The sequence below is a fragment of the Cheilinus undulatus genome, linkage group 4, assembly GCF_018320785.1.
Source record: "Cheilinus undulatus linkage group 4, ASM1832078v1, whole genome shotgun sequence".
Lineage (NCBI taxonomy): Eukaryota > Metazoa > Chordata > Actinopteri > Labriformes > Labridae > Cheilinus > Cheilinus undulatus.
In genome coordinates, this window is record NC_054868.1 from 22,145,586 (window position 1) to 22,169,140 (window position 23,555).

General features: G+C 37.7%; 1 protein-coding gene across 2 annotated transcripts in view; it reads right to left on the reverse strand.

Moving 5' to 3' along the window:
* The window catches only part of gne (glucosamine (UDP-N-acetyl)-2-epimerase/N-acetylmannosamine kinase), a 35,377-nt gene extending 13,022 nt beyond the window's left edge, over positions 1–22,355 (reverse strand). Inside the window, exon 1 of one of the 2 annotated variants that reach the window (XM_041784842.1) lies at positions 22,188–22,355. Coding sequence is in view for 1 of the 2 variants with exons in the window: in XM_041784841.1 (XP_041640775.1) it covers positions 12,173–12,211 (39 nt within the window). In the remaining variant the exon portion in view is untranslated. Of the gene's footprint in view, positions 1–12,172; positions 12,349–22,187 lie in introns of those variants that run through there. The other variant, XM_041784841.1, reaches the window with a different exon arrangement.
* Between the last annotated feature and the right edge of the window lie 1,200 nt (positions 22,356–23,555).

Here is a 23,555-nt window from a genome sequence, read left to right on the forward strand (position 1 = left end):
ACTAACTTTCTCCTGCTCTATGACCATCACTTCTGCCGACATCACTGGACAAACAATTGTCCAACGATTGATTCTATTTTTCCATTGTCATAGACTTTGGTTTATATTAGCAATTAATTTGAAAAAATCGATACTTGGTGTAAGAGACGATATATCACCAGACAAAATATCCCGATACTATGCTGTATCGATTTTTTCTCCCACCCCTAGTAAATATTATTGTTAAGTAACAGCACTTTTACTTGAGTACTGTAACTGTTTACTCTCCCCACCACTGCTTAAAATACACCTATGTCTACACCTTTACATTGTTCCCTTTGTATTTTAGACACTGGAGCCTACTAGTGACGTCTGAAATCTTTTGGTACAGGTTTGGCATGCTGACAACCAGCAAAGAATGTTTCATACATGACACAAAAATGCAAAAACATAACCCTGGAAGTCTGATTTCAGAGCAGTATTTCTGGGCACTTCTGAGAAAGCAGGCTTGTCTTGTAATAACATTAATAATGGCTCTGTTCCTATCTGGACTCCCTGAAGACAATACCAGAGGCCCTAAGTCAAAGGATAGTCCAGTCCAAGCACATTAGAAATGTTTGCTGCCATCTGCTGCTATTAATGCAACAGGACATCTTCCGATTGGAGTCCTCAAAGTCCAGCTTCAAAATATTACAGCCCGTTATTTTTAGCTGTAATTTCCAGGGGAAATGCAGTGTGTTCTTTGCATGTTTGAGACAATGTGGGAAGTCAAGGGAATGTCAGATTCCAGGGCGGATTGGGCGTTTGGAATTTATTACTCTCCCTCAAGGTTAGATTAGTTCATTGACTCAGCTCTCCCTATCCCCCTCCTTTTCCTTCCAGGAAAGGAATGAAGGGTCACTGACATCAGAATAAACAGCACAGATAGAAAATGTGGCAGCCATTTAAATGAAGTGTTTAAATCAAACATGATCAAGTACCTGCTGATTCACCATGAGAATGTGGTGTATGCCAATGCAAAAGGTCCCAAAAGTAACCAAGCAAACAGAAGAGAAAGAAAATCATGGATCCTGCTCCCTCCCTTGAGCTAGGAAAAAAACACTGGCCCATCCAGGTGCATGCTGGTCTTCTACCTACCTACCAACCAACCTATGTACACCTCACGTGGCCGTAAAAACTGTTTAAACTCAATGCTTTAAGTTTTACACTGCTTTACATTAAATATCAAAGTTCATGCTCCATACACTTGACAGTTAATGATCAATTTGACTGCCTCATTGTGCTGCCCTGTTATAATAAAACGGACCCACCCTTAACAAAAATCAAGGCATTAGTTACTACTGTGAAACAAAGAGGGGAAATAATGAACTTTTTATCAAAAGGCAACAAAAATCTCAGTCCTCCAAATAACATGTTTTTCAGAGGACTGTGATTTGTCATGTGAGTACAGCTGCTTAAAGAATGTGGCCTTACACACAAGATCAGGATGCAGCCTCACTTTACTCATAATCCAACTTTGTACTCCAATCTGCATTCAACACAAAATTCCCTCTAAACAGCGATGCCCACATCAAACTTTGTCCTAAAATAATCTATTGTCCATGTTATGTGAGTGCAAGGTTTTACACCCATAAACAGGTTATACCAGATCCCTGAGGCCAAGGAAACTGTAGTAAGATGGGAAATCTGTGCCTGACAAATATGTTGTCAACGACCATTGTAATGCATGAAAGAAAGTTGTTGACACTTTTAACATTGTTAGACGATTGCATTGCACAACAAAAACCCCAAGCAGTCTTTCAGGATGAGAGAGCTGAAGGGAGGGCAGGGCCTTAAACAGTCTTAACAGATCTTGATAAAATTTAAGTTGATGATGATAGTGGAAAACAAATGGACATTTTAACTTGATATTGACGGATCAAGCAGCCTCTCACACAGCGCACTGTTTGTGACGCACATTCTGGAGGACATGCCCATTTTCCACAGACAAGCATTGTTACAGGCTAAGGATAAAGAAAAACTGAGGGGAAATGAGCATCAAGCAACAAAAAAAAAACTTTTAAAGGGAGTTCTAGGTAACCTCCTAAGATGAAGAAAAAACTGACAAAAATGGTAAGATGACGTCAATAATATGAAAGTTAGTGACAGCTTGACATGCAGCCTCAAAACCACACATCCTGCATCTGCTGAAAGCATTTATGACATGCAGATTTGTAACCAGGGGTTGACTGATTTTGGTTTTTCAGGGCAGATACCAATTGTTAGAAGTTTATAAGGGCAATAACCGATAGTTGAAATTGTTATGCATTTGTGATGCAAACATTTTCCTCATGTGACAAAAGTAAATTTACATGATCCTACATAAAAAATAAAGGGAATTAAATAATTTTGCTACCTTTGAGATGCAGATGGAAGGGCCAGATTCCAAATTTGTCATCGGGCAAATCCATCTTGCAAAGCACTGATTTGAAGGGAATATGCCATGTCTGAAAACTGGCCTGTCCAATAAGAGTCATATGAGGAGAATGAGGGGGTAGGAATGGGCTGGATTGAGACAAACTGTAAGACAATAGCAATCAATGCAGCTGGTGTGGAATTTAGCAGTGGTGTAGCCATGGTACAGTGACAGTTTTTATTAGAGCTGGACAACATTTCTTTATCAAATAAAGAGAAAAGAACAGCACAGAAAATATGGAGGTTCTAGTTCTCTGTCAACAAGTTAAAACCGCAGAGTTATTATCCCGCCTATAGGTACCACCTTATTCTCCTCAAATGACTCTGATTGGTCTGGTCCATTCTCAGATGGGGCACAATCATTTCAGACTGGAGCTTGGTAAGATGGATCTGACTCAAGACTGACATGGAATTTGGACAATCCATCTGCTTTGCAAGATTGCAAAACAACCACTCAATGACATATATCATAATTAAATATTGTAAATTGTTTAAAAGTTGGTGTTCCCTCTGTATGTAATACTAGCTTGTCATGCTTCTGTGTTTAACAGCACTTTTGATGGCAATTTTAAAGTCTCCCTCAGGAACTGCTCTAAAGAAGTCATCCTGTTTTTTACCCAACTAATAGTGAAGTGGGTAATCCACCCTAGGTACATATGTCATGTCTGTTGTTGAAAGGCGTGTTTGGTAAGACTCCCTTTATAAACACAGCTGGGTTACTACACCATAAATCAGAGACATACAGCTTGTGGAAAATTAGGGCCCATGTCAATGTATAAAATAACAACTTAGCTAGATGGAGCTGTAGATGATACCAGCGTTTTCTTAAAATCACCTTTTTTTGGTATAACGCCAACATTTTCTCTCATGCTTGACCATAGAAACAGATTTGGCCAATATGTGACTTCTTCTGCCCAGTCATTGATTGGACACAACATTGGCTACTGATATCTGTTCATGTCATATTAAAAGCTGATGGCCCATATTAGTCAAAAGGGCCTTTATCATCTGACACTGATGTAAAATCAATGCACTGGCGCATCGCTACTGTAAATGCCTTTTAGTAAGGATGCACAGTATTATCGCCATGATACCAGTATCGACCCACGGACTGGCTGTCAATATCAGCCTATGACAGCTGTAAGTATCTGCAGTATGTGTGACTAAGTTTATGGAGTTTTAACTAGGGCAGAGTATCGCCACTGACTGCCTTAACTGATTTGGGCAGGTCCTGTTTTGATTTGATTCACAATTGCATTCAATTAAATTCGATACTGATTCGTGCAGGGATATTTTAGTTAGAAAACCTATTTTGTTTAAAAGAAACAAGAAACCCTCCAACCAGGAATATTATTAATAATAATTAGGTTTGCATAAAAAATGACCCAAAACTGATATGTCGACAATATTCTACCTCCATGTAGCACATCTTACATACTGGCTTGTAGTCCAGCTCACCTCTGTCTTTTGTTTTTAAATCCCAATGCAACCTGGTATCCTCTTTTAAGTTTGATGGTGCTGGCAATGGAATAGAGCTGCCATGTGGCACAGAGAGAGTCACTATTGCAAGTCTCAGTTAGATCTCTTATGGCTAAATGAATAAAAACAAAAGTAACTAAGACACATGAACTATTGTTACTTAGTTTGAGAACACTGGTATTAATATTGGTAATGGCTAAGATAAATCTCTAAATATCAGCATACCGATCATCAACAAAATTCAAACATTGTGCATCCAAACCTTTTAAGGTTTTTGGTCCAAGTGAGTTCCTGACTTACACTAGCTTTGCTTGTAGACATCCTAGAAATAACATTTCAGTTACACAGAAAGAAACAGAAAGCTGTTGCTGAAATATTAGATACCAAAGTTTTAACAGACTACCAGATGTTACAGAGAAACCATGCTGCATGGGCTGTTACTTCCTCAATGAAACAAGTGCAGTTTCATAGTTAAATGAGTTTTTAAGAATCACATATATCGAAAACACATTTTCCCAAGATATTACAGGTGTTGGACTCAAAATAACACTGGGTCAATGAAATATTTTCCCATAAAACCACAGCAAACTTTAAAAGTATATATGTATTCACAATTTTGTCTTGACAGCAGAATATTTCAAAAGATATAAAAGAGACCAAGCTGTATCTCACACACTACAATAAAACTGAAACTATCATCAATAAACTAAAATGGCTGCACTGTTTATCTACAGAGATAATCTAGTGATCTCATCAGTCAGAGATGCTGGTTTCTTAAGTATCTGAATCCTCTGGTTATTGTATTCATATTGGTTTTGAAAATAGATTTCTTGGAATGTTAAACTTTGTGAGCAGCACCCAGCTGTTCTTGGTTGAGTTTCAGTTTGTTCCATGCAAAAGTGCAATTGGAAATACATTTAGAATGAACCAACCATTAGAAATTGTACAAGTAGATTAATGTTTGACCACACTCTCAGTTATCTGCTGACCTGACTTATAATCTTTTACAAGCAGTAAGTGTAGTTACAATAAAGATATCTAAAGCCATTTTTACACAGAGATTCTGCAATAAAGGTGAAAAAGAAAGCCCGTCTCCGTTCTGCAACGCGCAATTCACACAAAGGTGTAACAGAGCCGTGCAAGCATGAGATTACACACACACACACACCGGCATCCTGTAATCTAAGGGTGGGTAAAAATATTGATTAATGGATGCATTGCAATATTTCCCCCCTCAATTCAATATCAATTCAGCAAATCCTCTGAATTGATTCACCTCCTGGCCAGTGGGGGTCACTGTGTGTGTGATTTGTGTTCTATGGACGGAGGCCGCACTCGACCAAACAACCAACCATAATCAAGTTATGTGAGGTTAATCACAATTTCCAAGAGGAAAGAAATGTTATTAAAGTTTACATACACGTTACTTTTTCAGTGTTTACACAGGACTGGCATGTTTTTTACTTTTGTACTCCTTATGCACAAATAAGTTATTATTGTGCAAATTTTTATTTTCAGATGTTTTATTGCTAAAAAAAGTGAGGTGACCTACCACATGTGTTCACATGAGAATGAAAATAATTATTAAAAATTGTCAGCAGGTCATCTGTGTATTTCTACTTCTTACTGAATCAACATCAAAGCATTTAAATCAATATCAAATTGACATCGAACTGAATCGCAAGATGGCAGCCTCGAAACTCTGGATTTCTTGGTTCAAAACTTTGTATTTTCTAAATGAAATACAGGGAAAATAACATGAACATTCATTTTGATCGATTAAATCTAACACTTTTTTCCTCCATTTTTCTGAGTTGGAGGTCCGACTTTAAACAGTGTCACTGCGCACTATTCACATTGGAGGTCGGAAACTTCAGAGTACCGAGCTCACCTGAACACATCATGCAACTTTTAAGACGCTGCTGTGAGCAGAGATGTGTCCGCTCTCTCCTCTCCCGTACAGAGTGTGATCTACCTCATGATGGCAAAGCATTTTGAAAGATATATGCATCTGAACAAACTACAAGATAATTGTGTCCTTGCTCAAATACACATATGGAACTGAAACCAGCATCTGCTTTCTGTCTTGTGCTTCTCTTTGGTTTGGGACAAACAAGAATCCACAACATTAAGGGTGCACAGCTCACGTCATTTTACACTTTTTGTTTGTTACTTATTGGCTGCTCAGCTGCAGTGTGAGTTTTAACATATCTTTTCAATGTAGTCTTTAGGTTAAAATTTTAATCATTTTAGTCAGATTTTAGTCATTTTTTACCTTTATAGTTTTCTTGTAGTTTTACTTGGATAAAATTCAGAAACTTTTTTTTTTCAGTTTTAGTTCCTCAATAATAGTCCTTACATAATTGGCCAAAAGTAAACCTTTATTTTTCTTTAAGTGACTTCAAAAATCCTATAGTGAAACTTTTTTGTTTGAAGAACACATTTTTCCTTGTGTTTTGATAAATAATATGCACAGTGGAGAAATATCATAGATTTTGAATGTCTGACAGTCCAGCAGTAAAATTTTAGTCTAATTTAGTCTCCTTATTGAAAAATACGCATACTTTTCATCAGTTCTTCTTATCAAAACTCTTTTGGACTTTTTTTTCTATTCTTAGTTTTTCTTCCTCGACAAACATTTTTAGTGATGTTTAGTCAATGAAATTATCTCTGTGACTCACTGGATTGCATGCAGAAAAGTACTTTTTTATTTAATGAAATGATCATTAGGTTTAGAATAACTTTTTTTTTTGGGGGGTGTTGCAAAAAAGCTTCCAAACAGCAAGCTGAGCTATGTATATAAAAACAACTAGTCTCCCACATGAAAGGTCCTGATAAAATCAATACTGTACCTAAATAATCAGGTTAAAACCAAACTACGTGCTATTCCAACCAACTACAGTACTGGTTTTTATGACACCAGAATAAAAAGTTGCTCTAGGGCCCTGTCAGATGGTGCTTATTAACAGTTGGACTGTTTGTAAAAATCATGTGGTCAAAATTGTAAAAAATTATCTACAGGCTGTTATGTGTTTTGTGCTCTTGTCAAAAACCTACTCCCACAAATCACAACAGTTTAACAGACTATACGAGCACAAATTTTAAATTGATCATGTTTATCCTCATGGAAAATACAAATCCGAGTGATTTTTTTATGGCAATCTAGAAAAAAGAAAATAACTGTCACTTGCAATAAGGGGTGTGATGAGATCTCGTGCAACAAGATTGACTAAAAATGTCTCACAAGATAAACAGACTGCATAGACGCAGTGCAGCATCTGCCACGAATCAGTCCAATTTTAGTGGAACGTGCCCTGCTAATGTTTCAGGCACTGGCAGCTAGTAAAGAAACAATGCACAGCTGATCCCATGTGACCTGTTTGAATCCCCCCAACAACTCCTCACGTATCTGAGCCGCATCTTCCCAGCAGACTAAATTTAACAAATCCTCAGCCTGTGTAATGAATCTTTTGCTGCTAAATACCCATGTGGAGTCACACTGAGAAGAATACAGTGCATAATACTTGCAGATTCTTGAATAGAGACAGCTTGTAAAGTGATGATGTTTTTTAATTTTTTTTCCTCAACATTTACTCCTCTTCTTCATCTCGCTGCATCAGTCACACATCAATCAGCTGTTGGCTACATGTTCAATCAGAAACTTGACATGAACAACATAACAGTCCACTAGATACTAGGGGTAAATTTAGTAAAAAAAAAAAAAACTCCAACATAGAGCACTTTGCATGCTCCAAAAACCAGATATAGTTGCTATTAAGCGTGCTTTGTTGTTTGTTGTCTAATACACACACTCACTGGTAAGTGAATGAGAAGTATGTTTGAGTTGTGTGTCAAAGCCAATGTAAAAAAAACAGACCACAAAATGATGAGAAAAAAAAAAATATCCTGCAGATTACAGCAAGTGTGTCATTGACAAGCAAATTTCTGAAGTGTTTACTTGTGATTATTCCTTATAGAGGATGAGAAATAGTTTGAGTGAAGCAACTTTTACATTTAAGTCTGTTGTACTCACATTCAAAAAATGTTTTTCAAAATGTAAAGATAGCTCAGTGATATTCAGTGCAACAAGATTAATAGTTCAAACTTTTCAAAACGGACCTGCAATCTTACATTCTATTCTTCCCTCACTTAAAAAAAGAATCCAGTCATCATCTGTTATCCATTTTTTTTTAATTTCAAAATTTCGTTTTGTCTTGTGAGCCAAGTGTCTCATCACACCCCTATTTGAAACTTTGACGTTTAGCGGCGACATTGTTGGCCATTGATTTGCAAACTGAACGTGAAACGTATTAATTTGTTGCATGTATGCATAAGAAAAAATGTAATAGGAAACAAAAAAGGACACTATAAGAGGAAGGAATTTCAACGACTGATGTGTATAACAAGCTCAGCTTTGGGATCGCTGTTTTCAGTTATGTATGACTTTAAACTTCTATCACATTGACTTCTTGCTCTTCTTAACAGCATCAATTTAATCGACTAAAAATATGACTAAAAATGTTCATCTGCTTCCTTCAAACTGCAGATAGTGCAATATTTCCTGAACCTGAAATGTGTCTAAACACCAGTTTAATACTTTTTTTTTTTTTTGGCAGCAGAGATTTGTTGTTCTACACATTATGCACACATTCAAGTGTCTTTTCATAGAATCGTTTACACATTACTACTTTTCCAGTTCATTTATATGATTTTCTTAATCAGAACAAGAATATCATAAAAAAAATCATCCCTTCACTAGAGCAACTGATACCAAATTTTCTATATGAACCAAAATCCCAATTAGATTTTTTTTCAAATCTTTTATCCCTAGTTTACTTTATCTAATATTGTTCTGATTATAATATAGATGTATAATTTAATGCTTGTGTTTGTTGAAAAATACATAAGATGTGGAACCTTAAAATAGTTGCATATTAAATTGCAATCGCAATATTGAGAGAAAAAAAATGCTACTAGATTGTCTTCACAAATCACTGAGCCCTAGTTCACAGTCACACCATGTATTGTATATTAAAGGTTGAGTATTCAGGCACAACTGCAGTAAGTTTCCAATAAGTGACATCTTTAGATTACTGACAGCTACTGATTGAAGTGTATGTGATTTTACTAAGGCATAAGAAATTAATTAGCTTAAAAGTTAAGCAGCAGATTAACTTGAAATTGAGAGGATGTCAAAGACGGTGGATGTTCTAGACCCCCATGCACATCAAAAAGTTCTGAAAACCTTCAACACATTGAACAAATTATTAGAAATGATCGACGACTCAGTATAGGAATGATAGCAGAAGTAGTCATCATTGACAGAGGCAGTTCAACAAATTTGGCAAAAGAATTTGAACTGACAAAAGTTTGTGCTGTAAGTTGTCCCAAAATTTTAGACTACTGATCAAAGGGAAAAACACGAGCCAATTTGTGGAGAAATTTTGAAACAAACTGAAAGAAACCCAAATAATGTTAGACGGAGTGATTGCATGTGATGAAACTTGGATCTTCCAGTACGATCCTGAGATAAAACGGCAGTCAGTGCATTGAGAAACAATGGAAAAATGGTTTGAAATCTGTGCTCAAAGAAACATGCTGAGTCTGTGCCAGAAGTTAAGAAAAGAACAACAGGGGTTCTGAGACAACTGTCCCAAGAAGAACTACTGCACTGCTTTGATCAGTGGAAGACCTGAATGCAGCAGTGTGTTGATGCAGATGAGGAATATATTGAAGGACACTGAAAAATGTTTATGTTCAATAAAATTGCATTACACTATTAGTCTTGTTTTTTAACAGCCATACCTTGTATAAAAATAAGTCTGGGCAATCAATCTAGGTTTAGATTGAATACAGCCTACTGCAATGTTCAAATCACAGAAGTGCAACCAAGAAGACTTACTGCTTAGAATAGGGCTGGGTGATATATCAAGTATACTTGATGTATCGCAGCTTTTGCCGCGTATGATGTACAAAATGACTATATCGCAAATATCGAGTATAAATTATGTGGAAGTTTTGAGCCATCAGCATGAGTTTCGCTTCTCCCATTGTCCTTGAATGCATCTCTCACAGCAGAGAGCTCTCTCTCTCCCTCACCCATCCAGAAAACTCCTCCGCACATGTGATTTTGTTTCAGTGGTGAGAGAAGCAAGGGAGAGAAAGGCAAACAGAGCAGCTAGTGGGGAGTTAGCAGAGAGTTAGCTGCGTTCAGGGACGGACAATGAGAAACAGTGCTGGATCTGCAGCGTTGAGCAGTCGTTCAACTTTGAAAAGGAAGAGGTCGAACTCAGGTGGTATTTCTTAAAATACGCTGTAAGATGACTCAGAGATAACGGCAGCAGTAACACAACACATTGCTCAAGACATGAGCCCAGTGTAGTTGAAAAGCCAGGATTTAAAAATCTCATAAAGACACTTAACCCAGAATACGTGATTTGCCTGAGCGCAAACATTTTGCTGAAAACTCCCTGCAAGAGTCGTACATTTTAGAGAGAAGATGGCCCAGCAACGGACAAATGTGATCCACTTCTCCACAACTACGGAGCCTTATCTCAGTCTAACAGTTCAAAACACTGACAACGTGGTGTTAAAATGTTCCTCCAGACAAGCTTGTTTTCCTCCATGATCACACAGGACAGTTTCTTGAATAAGGTCTAAAGACGCTCTCATGTTATGAACTTGTCAGAAACTGGTCAAACGTTCATCAGCACAGATAATGGACTAATATAATCACAGCTGTGAGCCTGATTGGTGGACTAGACTGCAGGCCATTGGCTGAATGCAGCATTGGTGAGTTTTGTGGAGGTTTGCTTCAACCTTAATGAGGAAAACAATCATTTTATAATCAGCAAGAGTAAACATACCACAGAAAACATTTCAGGACTTTCCATACACTGTAAAATACAGAGTATTTCATTATTTATGAATTTTTGATTTATCAGTAAAAGATTGAGTGAAGTCCTTTTAAAATAAAACTGCTAAATTTGACTTTATATTGATTTTTGCCCTTCTGCATACAATTTTATGTAAAATCTAATAGAACAGTCTATTTTAATCAACAAACTAGTGCTATTTGTGGCTGAATTTAACATAGTACAGCTCCTGAGAGGACATTTCAAAATATCGCGATATATATTGTGTATTGGGATATAGCAAAAATATATCAGGATATCAATTTTAGGCCATATCGCCCAGCTCTAGCTTAGTATAAATATGTAGAAAACAAGAAAGAAGTTTTACATTGCCCCTCACAGCGTCTTTTCCTTTAGGCTGATAGAATTGGCTTTAAACACCTGCATGTAACTGCTAACTAGTTAGCCAGCTAGCTAAGTAGCTATTTCACAGTTGCTGCTAACCTTAGGTTTTTTGGAGACTGCACTTACCACTATAAAAAAAAACACAGGGAGGAGATGCACTTCTCATCACAAATCTGCCAGACTAAATATGCAACAGTGCCAAGGCCACCTGTCTCCAATGCAGCAGACAGGGTCAACAGACTACACAACGTTGGCTTCTTCATGGTTTTGTTTTTCTATGACCCCCTGACCAATGACAGCAGCTCACTTTTAGGGGCAGCCCAAACTGGCCAAAATACCATTTTCTTCCATTCAACGAGATAAAAAAGGAACCTTTTCAAAAAGGCTTTGTTTTCTGTGATTTGAATATGTCTTTCTCCTCACTGATATCAGTGTTAAAATCACACACTTTTGAGGCAATGTACTGAAGTATTTTGTTAGTAGTTGTAGCATTGTTGGGTTTGATAACGGAGAAGTTTCCTTGTCTGTCTGAATGCCCTGAAGAAGCATTGCTTTAACTTTTTAACTCATTGCTCTTGTTAGGCGTTTTTGCTCAATGCTAATCATTCCAGGTAAATCAAAACATATGGACAAGCTTCAGTGAAATTATGACAATGGGCTAGTGGTGCCTTTGTCCCACTCTCATGTGTCAGGTCAAACAAAAACGCCTTCAGGGACTAGATCCTGTGGTTTAACCCGATTCTCATTCAGCACACTGTGACTTCAACTCAAGCATCACAAGACAGCATCAGCGGCCAGAGCTATGTATGGGGGGTGGGACGCATGCAGAAGGCAAAGGTAGGGATGACACAGCAACGGACGAGGACAGGGCTACTGTAAAGACAGACTCAAACAGAAGTAGTGATAGGCAGTGAGAGAGGGAGGAAGGAAGGACATGACGATTAAGATGGCAAAAAAAAACATCAGAGTGAATAAAGACAGAGAGAAGCCATCTGACTCACATGAGGGTTTACGAACAAAGAGCCCGGATGCTTTTCCATCCCACGTCTCCACAGATTCTCAGCTAAAATGGCTCTCTGTTGATTTTTTCCCCACCCCAGTCCTTTTCTCTTTTTACTGCTCTCTTTTGCTCAGCTGCATTAGGCAATGGAGGGCAGGCATGCACGAGCCAGCAAGCAGCGAGAGGAGAGAAAGGAAGAGGGGGAGGAAGGGTGACATACACATACAGCTGGGGGAGGGGCTGCATGAGAGAGGGGGCTGGATTGGTTTTTATTCAAGCCTGTGATTGGCTGAATGTTTGTTGTGAAAAAAGAAATCCAAGGGGCTATTTCGTCATCAGAGTACAAACTTAAAGGGTCACTTCATCCCCAGGATGCGGTCCAGCTTCACCTTCAACATGATTCTAAATGTTAAATGGAAGAGAGCTGAAAGGGGATGAGAAAAGCGAATTTTGTGCTATTCTGTGACAAATTCAAGCCTCGAAGATCTTAAATTGCTCCTTGAATTTCATGACAAAGCAATTCAATGTCAGCATCAGACTTTGGAGATTCTTAGCTGGTTTACCAATGTAAATGACCTAAAGAGTAAACACAGAACGTGGCAGGTAAAGCCATTTTCCATCTACTAAACACAGTTGTGTGTTTTTATAAACTTGATAAGAAATGTAAATATTTAAACAGACATGGACATGATCTATCAAAGCACAGACCTATCATTTACTCAGTTGTCCTGAAAACGCTGCTAAAGTTCTGCCTTAATTACATTTTGCTTGGTTTTTACATGTTTTTCCCTTTATATCACCTTTAGTCTTTATCTGCCCCAAACAATATCAATATTTATGTGATTGTCATTTTTACTCTCTGGCTTGTTTTATTTTTTTGCCCAGTGTGAAGGTTTTTAAATGGCTCTCCACATCTCTTTCATATAAGATAACTAAAAGTTATAGAGTTGTTTCCAAGGCTGAAGATAGGGTTTGAGAAATACCAAGGTCTAAAAACAGAGCTTACATGGGAGGTTAGGGGACATGCTACTTCCAAAAACAGTTTTAATTTCCCTAAACTACTGTGAATATGTGAATCTTTACCTTTTTGAGCAATAAAATCTCCTGATTTTTGGAGAAAAAAAGGTAAACTATAAATTCTAAACATCAGATCTGGGGTTAAAGCAAGAAACTGATGCGTATTTTCTTGTTTCAAGACATGTAAGATTTATTTTTAATTACAGTAATTATCGTTACATGTACAAAAAATATACAGGTGCATCTCAGAAAATTAGAGTACCATGTTAAAGTTCAGTTTTCCAATGATTTACTTTAAAAAGGTAACTTCTTTATTTTCTAAATTCATCTCATACAAAGGTAAATATGTCAAGATTTCTTTGTTTTAATGTTCATGATAACCGATTACAGAATCCACTGTCTCAAAATATAAAAATATTGTGGAAAGTCCAGTTTACAAAGGTTTCCTGAGCCTTAATCAGTACACACAACTGCAATCATGGGGAAGACTGCTAACCTGACTATTGTCCAGAAGTCATACAGTCATTGACACCCTCCAAGAGGACAGTAAGCCACATAAGGCCACTACTGAAATTTAACTCCTACGTTAATAAAACTCATGAAAAAGTATTATAACAGACTTGAAACCGACAGACACAAGCTCTCCTCTATTCCTACCATTATCTCTCTTCTTAACTCCAGTAGGAAGAGGTAGCTTATTGTATTTAGTGATAGCCCAATGTGATAATTAACCAATTCCTTGTTGCTATTTTATTTGTTTATAAGTGTTTTATGTAGTTTGTGGCCTTAAATGCATATGTATTATGCTCTTATATGTTTTATGTACTCCCTTCAAGTTTTTATGTGGCCTCTATATTTCTAATACTTCCCACATCTGTATGATAAATTGCCCAATTAAGGACAAATAAAGTACTTGAAGTTGAAAGTAAAGTTTATAAAGGCCAAAAATAATGTATTAACTTATCCCTTGATCCCTGGAAAGTGTGCTATGTGATCACATAAATACTAATGGACATCCCACCTGCTCTCATCATCATTTTTACTCAGCAGGAGGCTGTCACTCTTTTTGTACCTTAGGTAAGCTGCATATAAAAACAGCATTATTTCACAGACATAGCTAAGTAATGGCTCAGCCTCTATACGCTGACAATTCTTTACGGCACACAGAATTCCAAAGCAACAAATTTACAAGCTAACGTATTAGGTGTCTCATTCAGGTGCTTCTAAAAACACTGAATAGCTAAACAGCTTACAGTAAGGCTACTAATTTATGGTATGTTTTATTATAGAGGCTCTATAGCGTGGGATTAAATGGTCAGTTAAAAAGATAAAAAGTCATGCTCCCTCTGTGAACCTATCAGTGTCTAGAATGAACAATGATTATACATAAATAAAATACCATTAGGTCTCTGGAGCAACATTTAAGTGTAAAAGCTTGCTCATAAATTTATGGAATCTGTTTTTGTTTTTATAGAATAGTATGAGCATCGTGCAGGGCAGGCTTAGAATGCATATAATTTTATGTATTACATTTTATAATATCAGATTTCATTTGACTCAAAGGAGATTCTATATATACATTTACCAGCAGATTAGCTACTAGTCTTGATGTACATGGTATTATGTATTAAACATGTCTCTAAAAAGGAACTATGTAAAATCAGTGAGTCTCATAGTTTTGCAAAAGCATACAATATGAGAAAAGAGCCCCTAATAAATAAAGGAGTTAATATCAAATAACTAACTTTATTTTGATGTTTTTTTTTTTTACTCCTTGGGTTGTTTATTAATAAACTATCATTTCCAAATTGTGATCATTCCTTTTAAACATCCTGCTTCTGATCTATTAGGTATCAAGTATTGAAGCAGTATCATTACAAGTATTATTTTAGTATGATGAGCCCTCATTCGACCTAGATCCTGCCGGTCGGGCAATGGCAGGTTGGGGGTGGGGTTGCGGTACTGGGGAGTGCCGCAGATGTACAGTCCAGATAGAAAGAAGCATGCATACACAGCAAAGAAAGGACATTGACTGCCCATTTCACATCAGCTTTGTTCTAAAGAACTTTGAAAAAAAAAACATCTTCAACTTTCAACAAAGATTCATGATTTTGTTTGGATAAAAGTGGCACTGGGAGTGCCCCTGCTCCTCTCTCTGTCACAGCTTTTTTTTCCACAGCTTGTTTCATTCAAATAGGTTGTATGAAGTCACAGCACGGCAGCACGGTTCGTTTACAGATTTATCAACAAAAAGTCACGCTGATGTGAGAGACAGACAGTCATTTGTGTTCAAACCATATATCTGGAAGTTTGATCTGGCAGTCAGCAGATAAAAAGTTTGATTGAAGCAGACAAGCTCTGCTTGAATAAACAGAATAATACCTCCTTATTACGTCATGTGCCAGGTAGTAACAAGGAGCTGTGCACACTGCAGGTGCTGACTCTCTAAGAGCAAGCACCAACTTTTTAAAACTTTTCTCTCTCAGTAGGTCAGGACCAACCACTGAAAGAAAGCAGTGATAGTATAAGGAAATAAACGTGTAGGTGCTAATTTGATCAGAAAAACTCCTAACTTCAAGACACCGCATTGGGCATTTTAACACGGTATCAAACAACATCATGAAGGGCCACAAGAAGGGTTCTTTGGCTCTACAACAAAATAATGATCTCTTTCCTTTAAGTTTATATTATTCAAATTTCCTGTCAATAGTTTGAAAGAAGTTAGAACAAGAGGGAAGATTGTTACTTAACAAAGCTAGCATCTCGGCAAAGTTCACATGACGAGATGAGACTGAGACTAATGTCGTTTGATGACAAATAGACCAACATAATTTACAGGAGTTCTGTCATCCCTTTAAAGCATCTTCACACACAGGTAGTGTGCTGCTGCTAGAAACAGACATGCATCCTCAAGGCATTATTTAAGCACTGTCTTCATAACGTTTAAAGCAATACCGGGGCAATTTTCAAATACCTGGGATCTGATTTTACTGTATTGACGCCCATTCCCATCCCCTGATATTAGTTGTCACTGTGCAGAGCCGGCCGTTGCCATTTTGTTGCTTTTGCAAAATTATGATTTGGCACCTCCAGCATCTTGAAGAAAAGTTGTATTATAAGAATGCACAATATTATATTGTCATGACATCGGTATCCACAGATTTGAACCTTTCTGTTGTTATAGACAGCTGATGTATTGGCCTTTAAAAGTAAAATATACAACTCTCTGATCAGGAATAGGTGGTTGCATAGAGCGCTCCAAACTCAAGGGGTCCTTGTGTGGGACCTAAAAATTTTGAACGAGGCCCCCAATGCCCCTCGCTCCTTTCTCAACCAGGAAGTAGACAGTGACACAACAGAGCTCTCTATTGATGTTTTCTTATCTTTATGAGCCTGACCTCCAATTTCCATATACAGCGAACACGCCGTGAACCGCCAGCGAATCATACTGCGGAGCAAATCACTCCCTCTCCAGTCTATCAGAGCATTTCCACAGCCAGCGCTCCAGACCGGCAGCAGCGTGTGCCTGGACCGACACTTCGCTCCGCTTCGTTCGAGATACACTGCAGGTCTATTTTCATCGCCAGCCGCTGCCAAACCGGGTCAATACCTGTCGATCAGAAAGGTCCAGAAGAGGAAGTCCCAAGCATAGAATATCCGGTTCTTTCAAAATAAAACACAATGCACGGACTCCCAATCGTAATTCATCACTATATCAACGCTGCGTCTCATCCTGCAGCAAGAGCAAAGGGTCATAGAGAGGTCAGTGGGTCACAGAGCTACAACGGTGCCATTGACAAGGAAAAGTTAACTTTTGGGGATATTTTGCCAAAGAATTTTGTATAAAACCACAGATCCTTTGATCAAACATTAACCTTTTAACTCCCTAATGTACTCACCCAATGATGGAACCAATAATATCATGGACTTATACCGGAATGGATGATAAATTAAGCCCCAAAAGTAAAGTAGTCCGCTGTTGACATACTATTCCTGCCTGAACTCGCAGTTCTCCTATGATCTCTGCCTGCTAATCAGGGCTGCATGCTGTGGCGCAGCACTCTAGACTGGCTCGCCTTCGGTCAGACCAAACATGCAGCGCTTCGATGCGCGGTGCTTCGATGCATGGTGCCTCGGTGTGCGGTGCAATCATCCTTTGTGGACGATTGTGGGTGAGAAAGCACAAGTTAAAAGGAGTTTATTGCGGAAATGCTTAAAGGAAATAATTCTTGACAACATACTCCTGTGACCCGAGTGGGTGGTTGTTACTTTCATTCTCCTGCACTTTGTTAATCATCACAGTAACAATCAGCCACTGTCCAGGCCTGTACACTCCCACAAACCAACACAGATAAGCACAAACACAGTAACAGATGAACATTGGCCTCAACTCCTCAAACAGACAGCACCATCTGCATCCCTTCATCTTATTGGTCAGAACTGTTTGAGTCCCTTGTAGCCCTAAAAATACCAATCTTGATCAGACACAGCTGCGGTCGGAGGTGAAATGAGAACACGGCAATAAAATCGATGCAGCCTACTACAGTGTGCCACGTCTCTAAACGGTTGTGTTTATTGAGGAAGTTCAGGGACCTGGAGGCTTCAAGCTTCCTCAATTTATCAAAATGGTTCAAGGTAAAAGTTTCAAAAGTCAAAAAGTACCAGTAAATGATTTAATAATAATGCTAAATAATAAAAAAAATCATGCCCTAAAGGCCTTAAAAATTAAGACTCGCTTTGTTAAGAATGCAGACTGTCCTGTTGGTCTCTTTTTAAAAAGCAAGGCGATTTCTTGTGATTAATTTCACTACAGTCAGTACAATTTTGTTAAAAAACTGGCAAAAATCCTTCCTTCCTTCTTAATAATTAACAGAACCATGATTATTATTCATTTAAATGTTCTCTCACAGGCTAAAGAAAAATATCTATATTACACCATAAAGTTGAAAGGAATCTAACTCATCCTAGACTAAAGCTCTGTTAGTAGAACAAAACACCTAATCTGACAACTCTGGAGATATTATGATGGGAATTTCAATACATTTCTGATATTCTAATAGAGTCTGAGCAAAAAAAGATACTACATTTCTATAACCTTAAATGTGTGTCATAATACCAGTTCAAATACATCTTACATTTAACTGGTATACATTATTGTGATCATTCCTTTAAATACCACAATTCATTTAGAGTTTGCCATACGAGTCAAAATAATCACAATTAGCCTTAGTTCACACCTAGTTTAATCTATCTTTATTTTGTCAGTTATAATATTAAACAATTTATTGCTTGTGCTTAACACAGAAGAAAAATATCTTAAAAATAATTGCATATTAAATTGCAATATAGAAAAAATGAAGCAATATTATTTTTTTTCTCGAGTCATTCAGCCCAGTTGTAAAAGTAAAACAATTTATCATGGGTTAGAATAGGATTATTTAACCTTTTTTCAGTTGTAGCATTAGCAGTTTGATGCAAAGTTTTCCACAATATATTCAGCATATTTCAGCGATTACTTCTATAATTCCTTCTCTTAGATGCAGCATTAGCAGTCTAGTGTCAGCCTTTCTACAATATATCTTATACAGCTTTCTTAGATGCAACATTAGAGGTAAAGCTTCAGCCCTTTTAGCACGCAGCATTTACAGCACAATTTCTTCAAATACTGCATTGTCTAGTTCATAAAGTTATTCACCGTGATGAAACAAATAGCATGCAGAGCTATGGGCCATTACTGTGCGATCACGCCAACTTAATATGTGACAACCAACCAAGAAAATTACAGCCACAATTTATTCATTAAAATGTCAAGAAGGTAGTATTTCTAGTCTACTTAGTCTCATTAGTTCTCCTCCTCTCTTGAAAAAGATGCCCTCCAAGGCTGGTTTCTGCTGAACTGAGGACAACATTCCTAACCATGATCTTCCATCAGGGTTAGAATATAGAGTCTCAGTAAAGCAACTTTTGAAAATGTGATACTGCCATCTGCTGTCCATTGCTACTCTCTGTCATACTCACAGAACAAGAAACAATGTGCAGTGGCTCTATTAAGTCTACACAACACCGTTAAATGACACATTTTGTGATGTTAGATTGATCATTTCAGAACTTTTACTACCTTTAATGTAACCTGTGACATATACAATTCACCTGAAAAACAACCAGAATCTTTTAGGAGCACCATGTTTTGGGGATCTTTTTCTACAGCTCAAGCAGAGGTTTTAGTAAGGGGGGGGTGAACTGGAAACAGTTTCCAACACCAGTCATTTTTTTACACAAAACCTTCACAGATCTGAAAGAATTTTTAGCTTTCAGCATGATATTGACCTAAAGTATACATCTAAATCTACCAAATAATGCCAGAGGAAGAAAAAAGTTTGGAATGACCCATCCAACGCCCGGACCTGAATCCTGCTGAAAATCTGTGGGATGACCTGAAGAGGGCTTTGTCAGCGAAATGCCCTTAAAATAAGAAGGGCTAAACGCTTTTGAAAGGAAGAGAAAAAAACAAAACATTTTTTTCAAGCCTGGATAGGTAACTGAGAGAATCTAAACACAAAAGACTGAATGCTGTCATGAAATCAAAAGGTGCTTGTACTATGGGTCTCAGGGTGTGTATAGTTTTATAACCAGTTCTAACCACCTATGTTATGAGTTATATCAAAGTTGAAAAAAGTTCTGAAATGATGCCTTGGTCTTTTTATAACATCACAAAAATGTGGCAGTTTAACAGGGGTGTGTACAGACTTTTTAGAGTCACCTTCCACCTATGTCAAATTATAGCAACACAAGCTACAGTGGGGCAAACAGGATAATATCAAGGATGGAAAGTAATTACTTTTACTCACTTTACTGATTGATTAGCTTTTTATTGTATTTGTACTTTTTCTGTCATTTCTTAAATCTGTAGTTTTACTTTAAATTATGTATACTTTAAGTGAAGTATTGTAAATAGCACCGGTTAGTGTGTCAAAGGGTACCACATGATGTTCAGAGGCACATAGCAAGAGACACGCTTATACCCTTGCCCCTGCCACTTTCCTCAACCTTGATGTTTTGCACATTCACAACTAGGAGTTTCCCGATTGATGTTGAAATTCAGGGGTAGGTTTAAGTGCTAGGGATTCAAGGCCCTTCAGACAGAGATTTTCCAGAAGCATACAGAGTGTAATGGGATAACTCTCAGAACGTGATGAAAATCATCAGCAAGATCTGAAAATAAAACACCAACCTTACATTCTAATGTAATGTTTCAGCCCTTTATGGTTCTTAGATTTCAAACATGCATTTACCTAAATACTGTCGATGACTACTGATGACATGTAAGGAGTTTGATACTACCACCCCTTATAACATTGTCTCTTGGGCAGTGGTTCTAAAATAGTTGAGGCAACACTTGGAGTACTATGGGAATGTGTACAACCATGTTATTACTACAACTATACAACAACTTAGAATACTGCAACATTTTTAAAGAGGCTATTTTATATGGATATGGTGTGCCTTGAACTTAGATGAGCCTTGTACACAAAAAAGGTTGAAAAACCCACTGTTCTAGGGGCTAAAGAAGCACATTAATTTTTTTTAAACATGTGCCTTGATTGGACAACATGTGTGTTTGCTTTAAGTATTTATACTCATAAAACATTGCAGATCAGTTCCATTTTAATGCATGAAGTTAGCCTCTCATCTTGTGAGCATGTAGTCAAAGTTGGAACCTTGTCTGCAGTTTGGTGATATTTCAACATAAATGAAAATGACAAAACTAGAGAATGAAAACTATGCACTGATAAATTGTCAGGAGGATAGATGAAGAACAGCAGATGAAAAAAAAAACATTGATTTTTATAAACAGTTATGGTATTGTTAAGTACTTATATTTGTACTCGGTATCAGTGAGTACCCAAATGTAAGTAGGCTACTGGACTTAGTCGGAAAATTTGTGATACCAGTGCGTCCCCACATACTAGAATAGATTTACAGACCAGTAATCTTACTTTTACTTAAGTGAATGTGGATCAAAGTTACCGTACCTTTACTACACTAAAAGATTCAAGTGTTCTCTCCACCCCTGGATATATGTTTTACACTCCGTTTGGTGTATAAAAATAAAGATATAAGCACAGGAGCTCCGCATGCAGCGGCGTCCACCATTTCGGTGACGTAACACCGCATTGTTAGTTAGCAACTTATCCAGTAGACAGAGGCCAATCTGAAGATGATTTATGTTAGTATTCCCGTTATTAGTGCCCCGAATTCAACTCGCTTGCAGCGGACCAGTTTCAGAGCTCTACACCAACCACCCCTCGTTGTAGTCTTGCAAGCTATCGAAGGGTGGGACAGAAAAGCAAACCGGACTTTCTCAAACAATGTGTGTGATTTTGACCAAGTTTTTCGAGTATATCATAGGGAGAGTCCGTTCAGTCAGAAACACATTCAGACACACATTCACTGCAGTTAAAATACACCCCCCATCCTACAACAGCGTCAGTTGTTATCGGCTTTTGGTCAGAAACAAACAAACAAAAAAAACAGACAAGCACCTCCCAGGTTAAATCAGCATTTCAGTGAACTATGAAGAGACTCTACCATTTAAGACATGGACGGTATAAGGATGTCTAAGTGGACAAGTGTCCTATCGTGCCTTAAGAACAATGTCATGCCCCACGAAAATGAATGGAGGCGAACTTCGTCTGTGGGGTACAACTTAACAGCTTTAGCAACAAAGTTTTGCTAGCAGCAGCTAGCCGGGGCTGCTAAGCTGGGAGAGGAGTACCTCTTCTGACATCATTTCAGCAACGTCAACGCAGGGTCTGGGTAGTCGTGGAGCTTAGAGTACTTAACCCAGGCTGTCTTCATTTACTGACGGTACTTTTATGGTAAAGTTAATTTTTCAAAGTAAGACAACGTTAGCTTAAAAGCTCACCCCCATTTTCGCTCAAGTTTGACACCCTATCGTTTATTTTCGTCGAGCTGACTTCTAACTGAATGAAGATTACCTTGAATTATCCAGTGACACGGTCTTCTTTTCATGCCAAAAACATCAGTGGGGTACTTATTTCTTTCTCTCGTGGGTCACATACATGCAGTTAAGCAGTTGCCAGCAACGTTTTTGGGGCATCAGGGCACTCGTACGAGGAGAGTTCGTGTTGTCGAGATACCGCAGACCGCTAGAACCAGACCGGAAGTGTGCGGTTCCGGCCTTCACAATAATCACCTGCCCCTAATGTAATGGTAAACATTACAAATACATAGCAGAGTACGAGCAAGTTATTCTTTTATATAATTTATTTAGTTAGGCATTAAGTTTAATTCCATTAGTTGGTCAATTCTGCTGATAGATGAAAATTAACTTCTAGAGTATGTAAAAGGAGGGCAGAATGGGCATACAAAAATAGTAATTGTACACAAAATAGAGCAGTGGTTCTCAAACTAGGTTGTGGGGACCCCTGGGGGTCCGTGGGCCACAGCTTGGGGGTCCGTGAAATAATTCAAAATAAATTATCAAAGTAATGTCATGTCATTAAAAAGCATACAAATACACATAGGGACCACAGCACCATAAAACAACCATACTAAACCAGTGGCTCCCATGTAAGTCAGCTTTGGGCCAATAAAAACTCAGATATGACTGTGACAAATCACGTAAATCTATCACTTTTCCCACATCAGTCACTTTGCTCGGGACGGTGTGCAGGTCCAGCTAGCAACAATGGATAAATATTTAAGCGCATCTACTTCATCAAGTAAATCTAGGCCCAAACCAGCTTAAATGAGAAAATATGACAGCTATCTCCAGTTTGGTTTTATTGATAACAGCAACAGAAGACCAGCCTATATGTTTAATCAGTGTGAGGGTTATTTGGGGGTCCTTGGAAAATTTTCTGCCCTGTAATGGGTCCCTAGCCCCGTTTGAGAATCCCTGAAATAGAAACTACAATGCAATACAAGTGTCACTTGCAACAATTTACATGTTTGAATTTTAAAAGGGAGTGGTAGGGAGTGCCCCCACTCCTTCTCCATAATTCATTGGCCATTAATTATGTAGCTTCCATAGATCTAAAACAAAGTAATGTATACATATTTTGCACATTATCTAAACATAGAACAACATCGGTTAAATATATAATTGTACTGTTACATATGGATTTGTTCACCTTTTCTAAAATATAACCCCTGATTAATATATTCTATTAACCAAAAATATAAGTTCATGGCAGAATTATGTGCCTTAACATGCATCATGCATCCCAACATGCATTCTGGAAAAAATGGAAGATGAGAGAAAAATAATGATCAACAAGGTGAATATTTAACACCCACTGATAGTTTAACAGCCTTTCCCTGCACCTTGTGAAAATCATCTC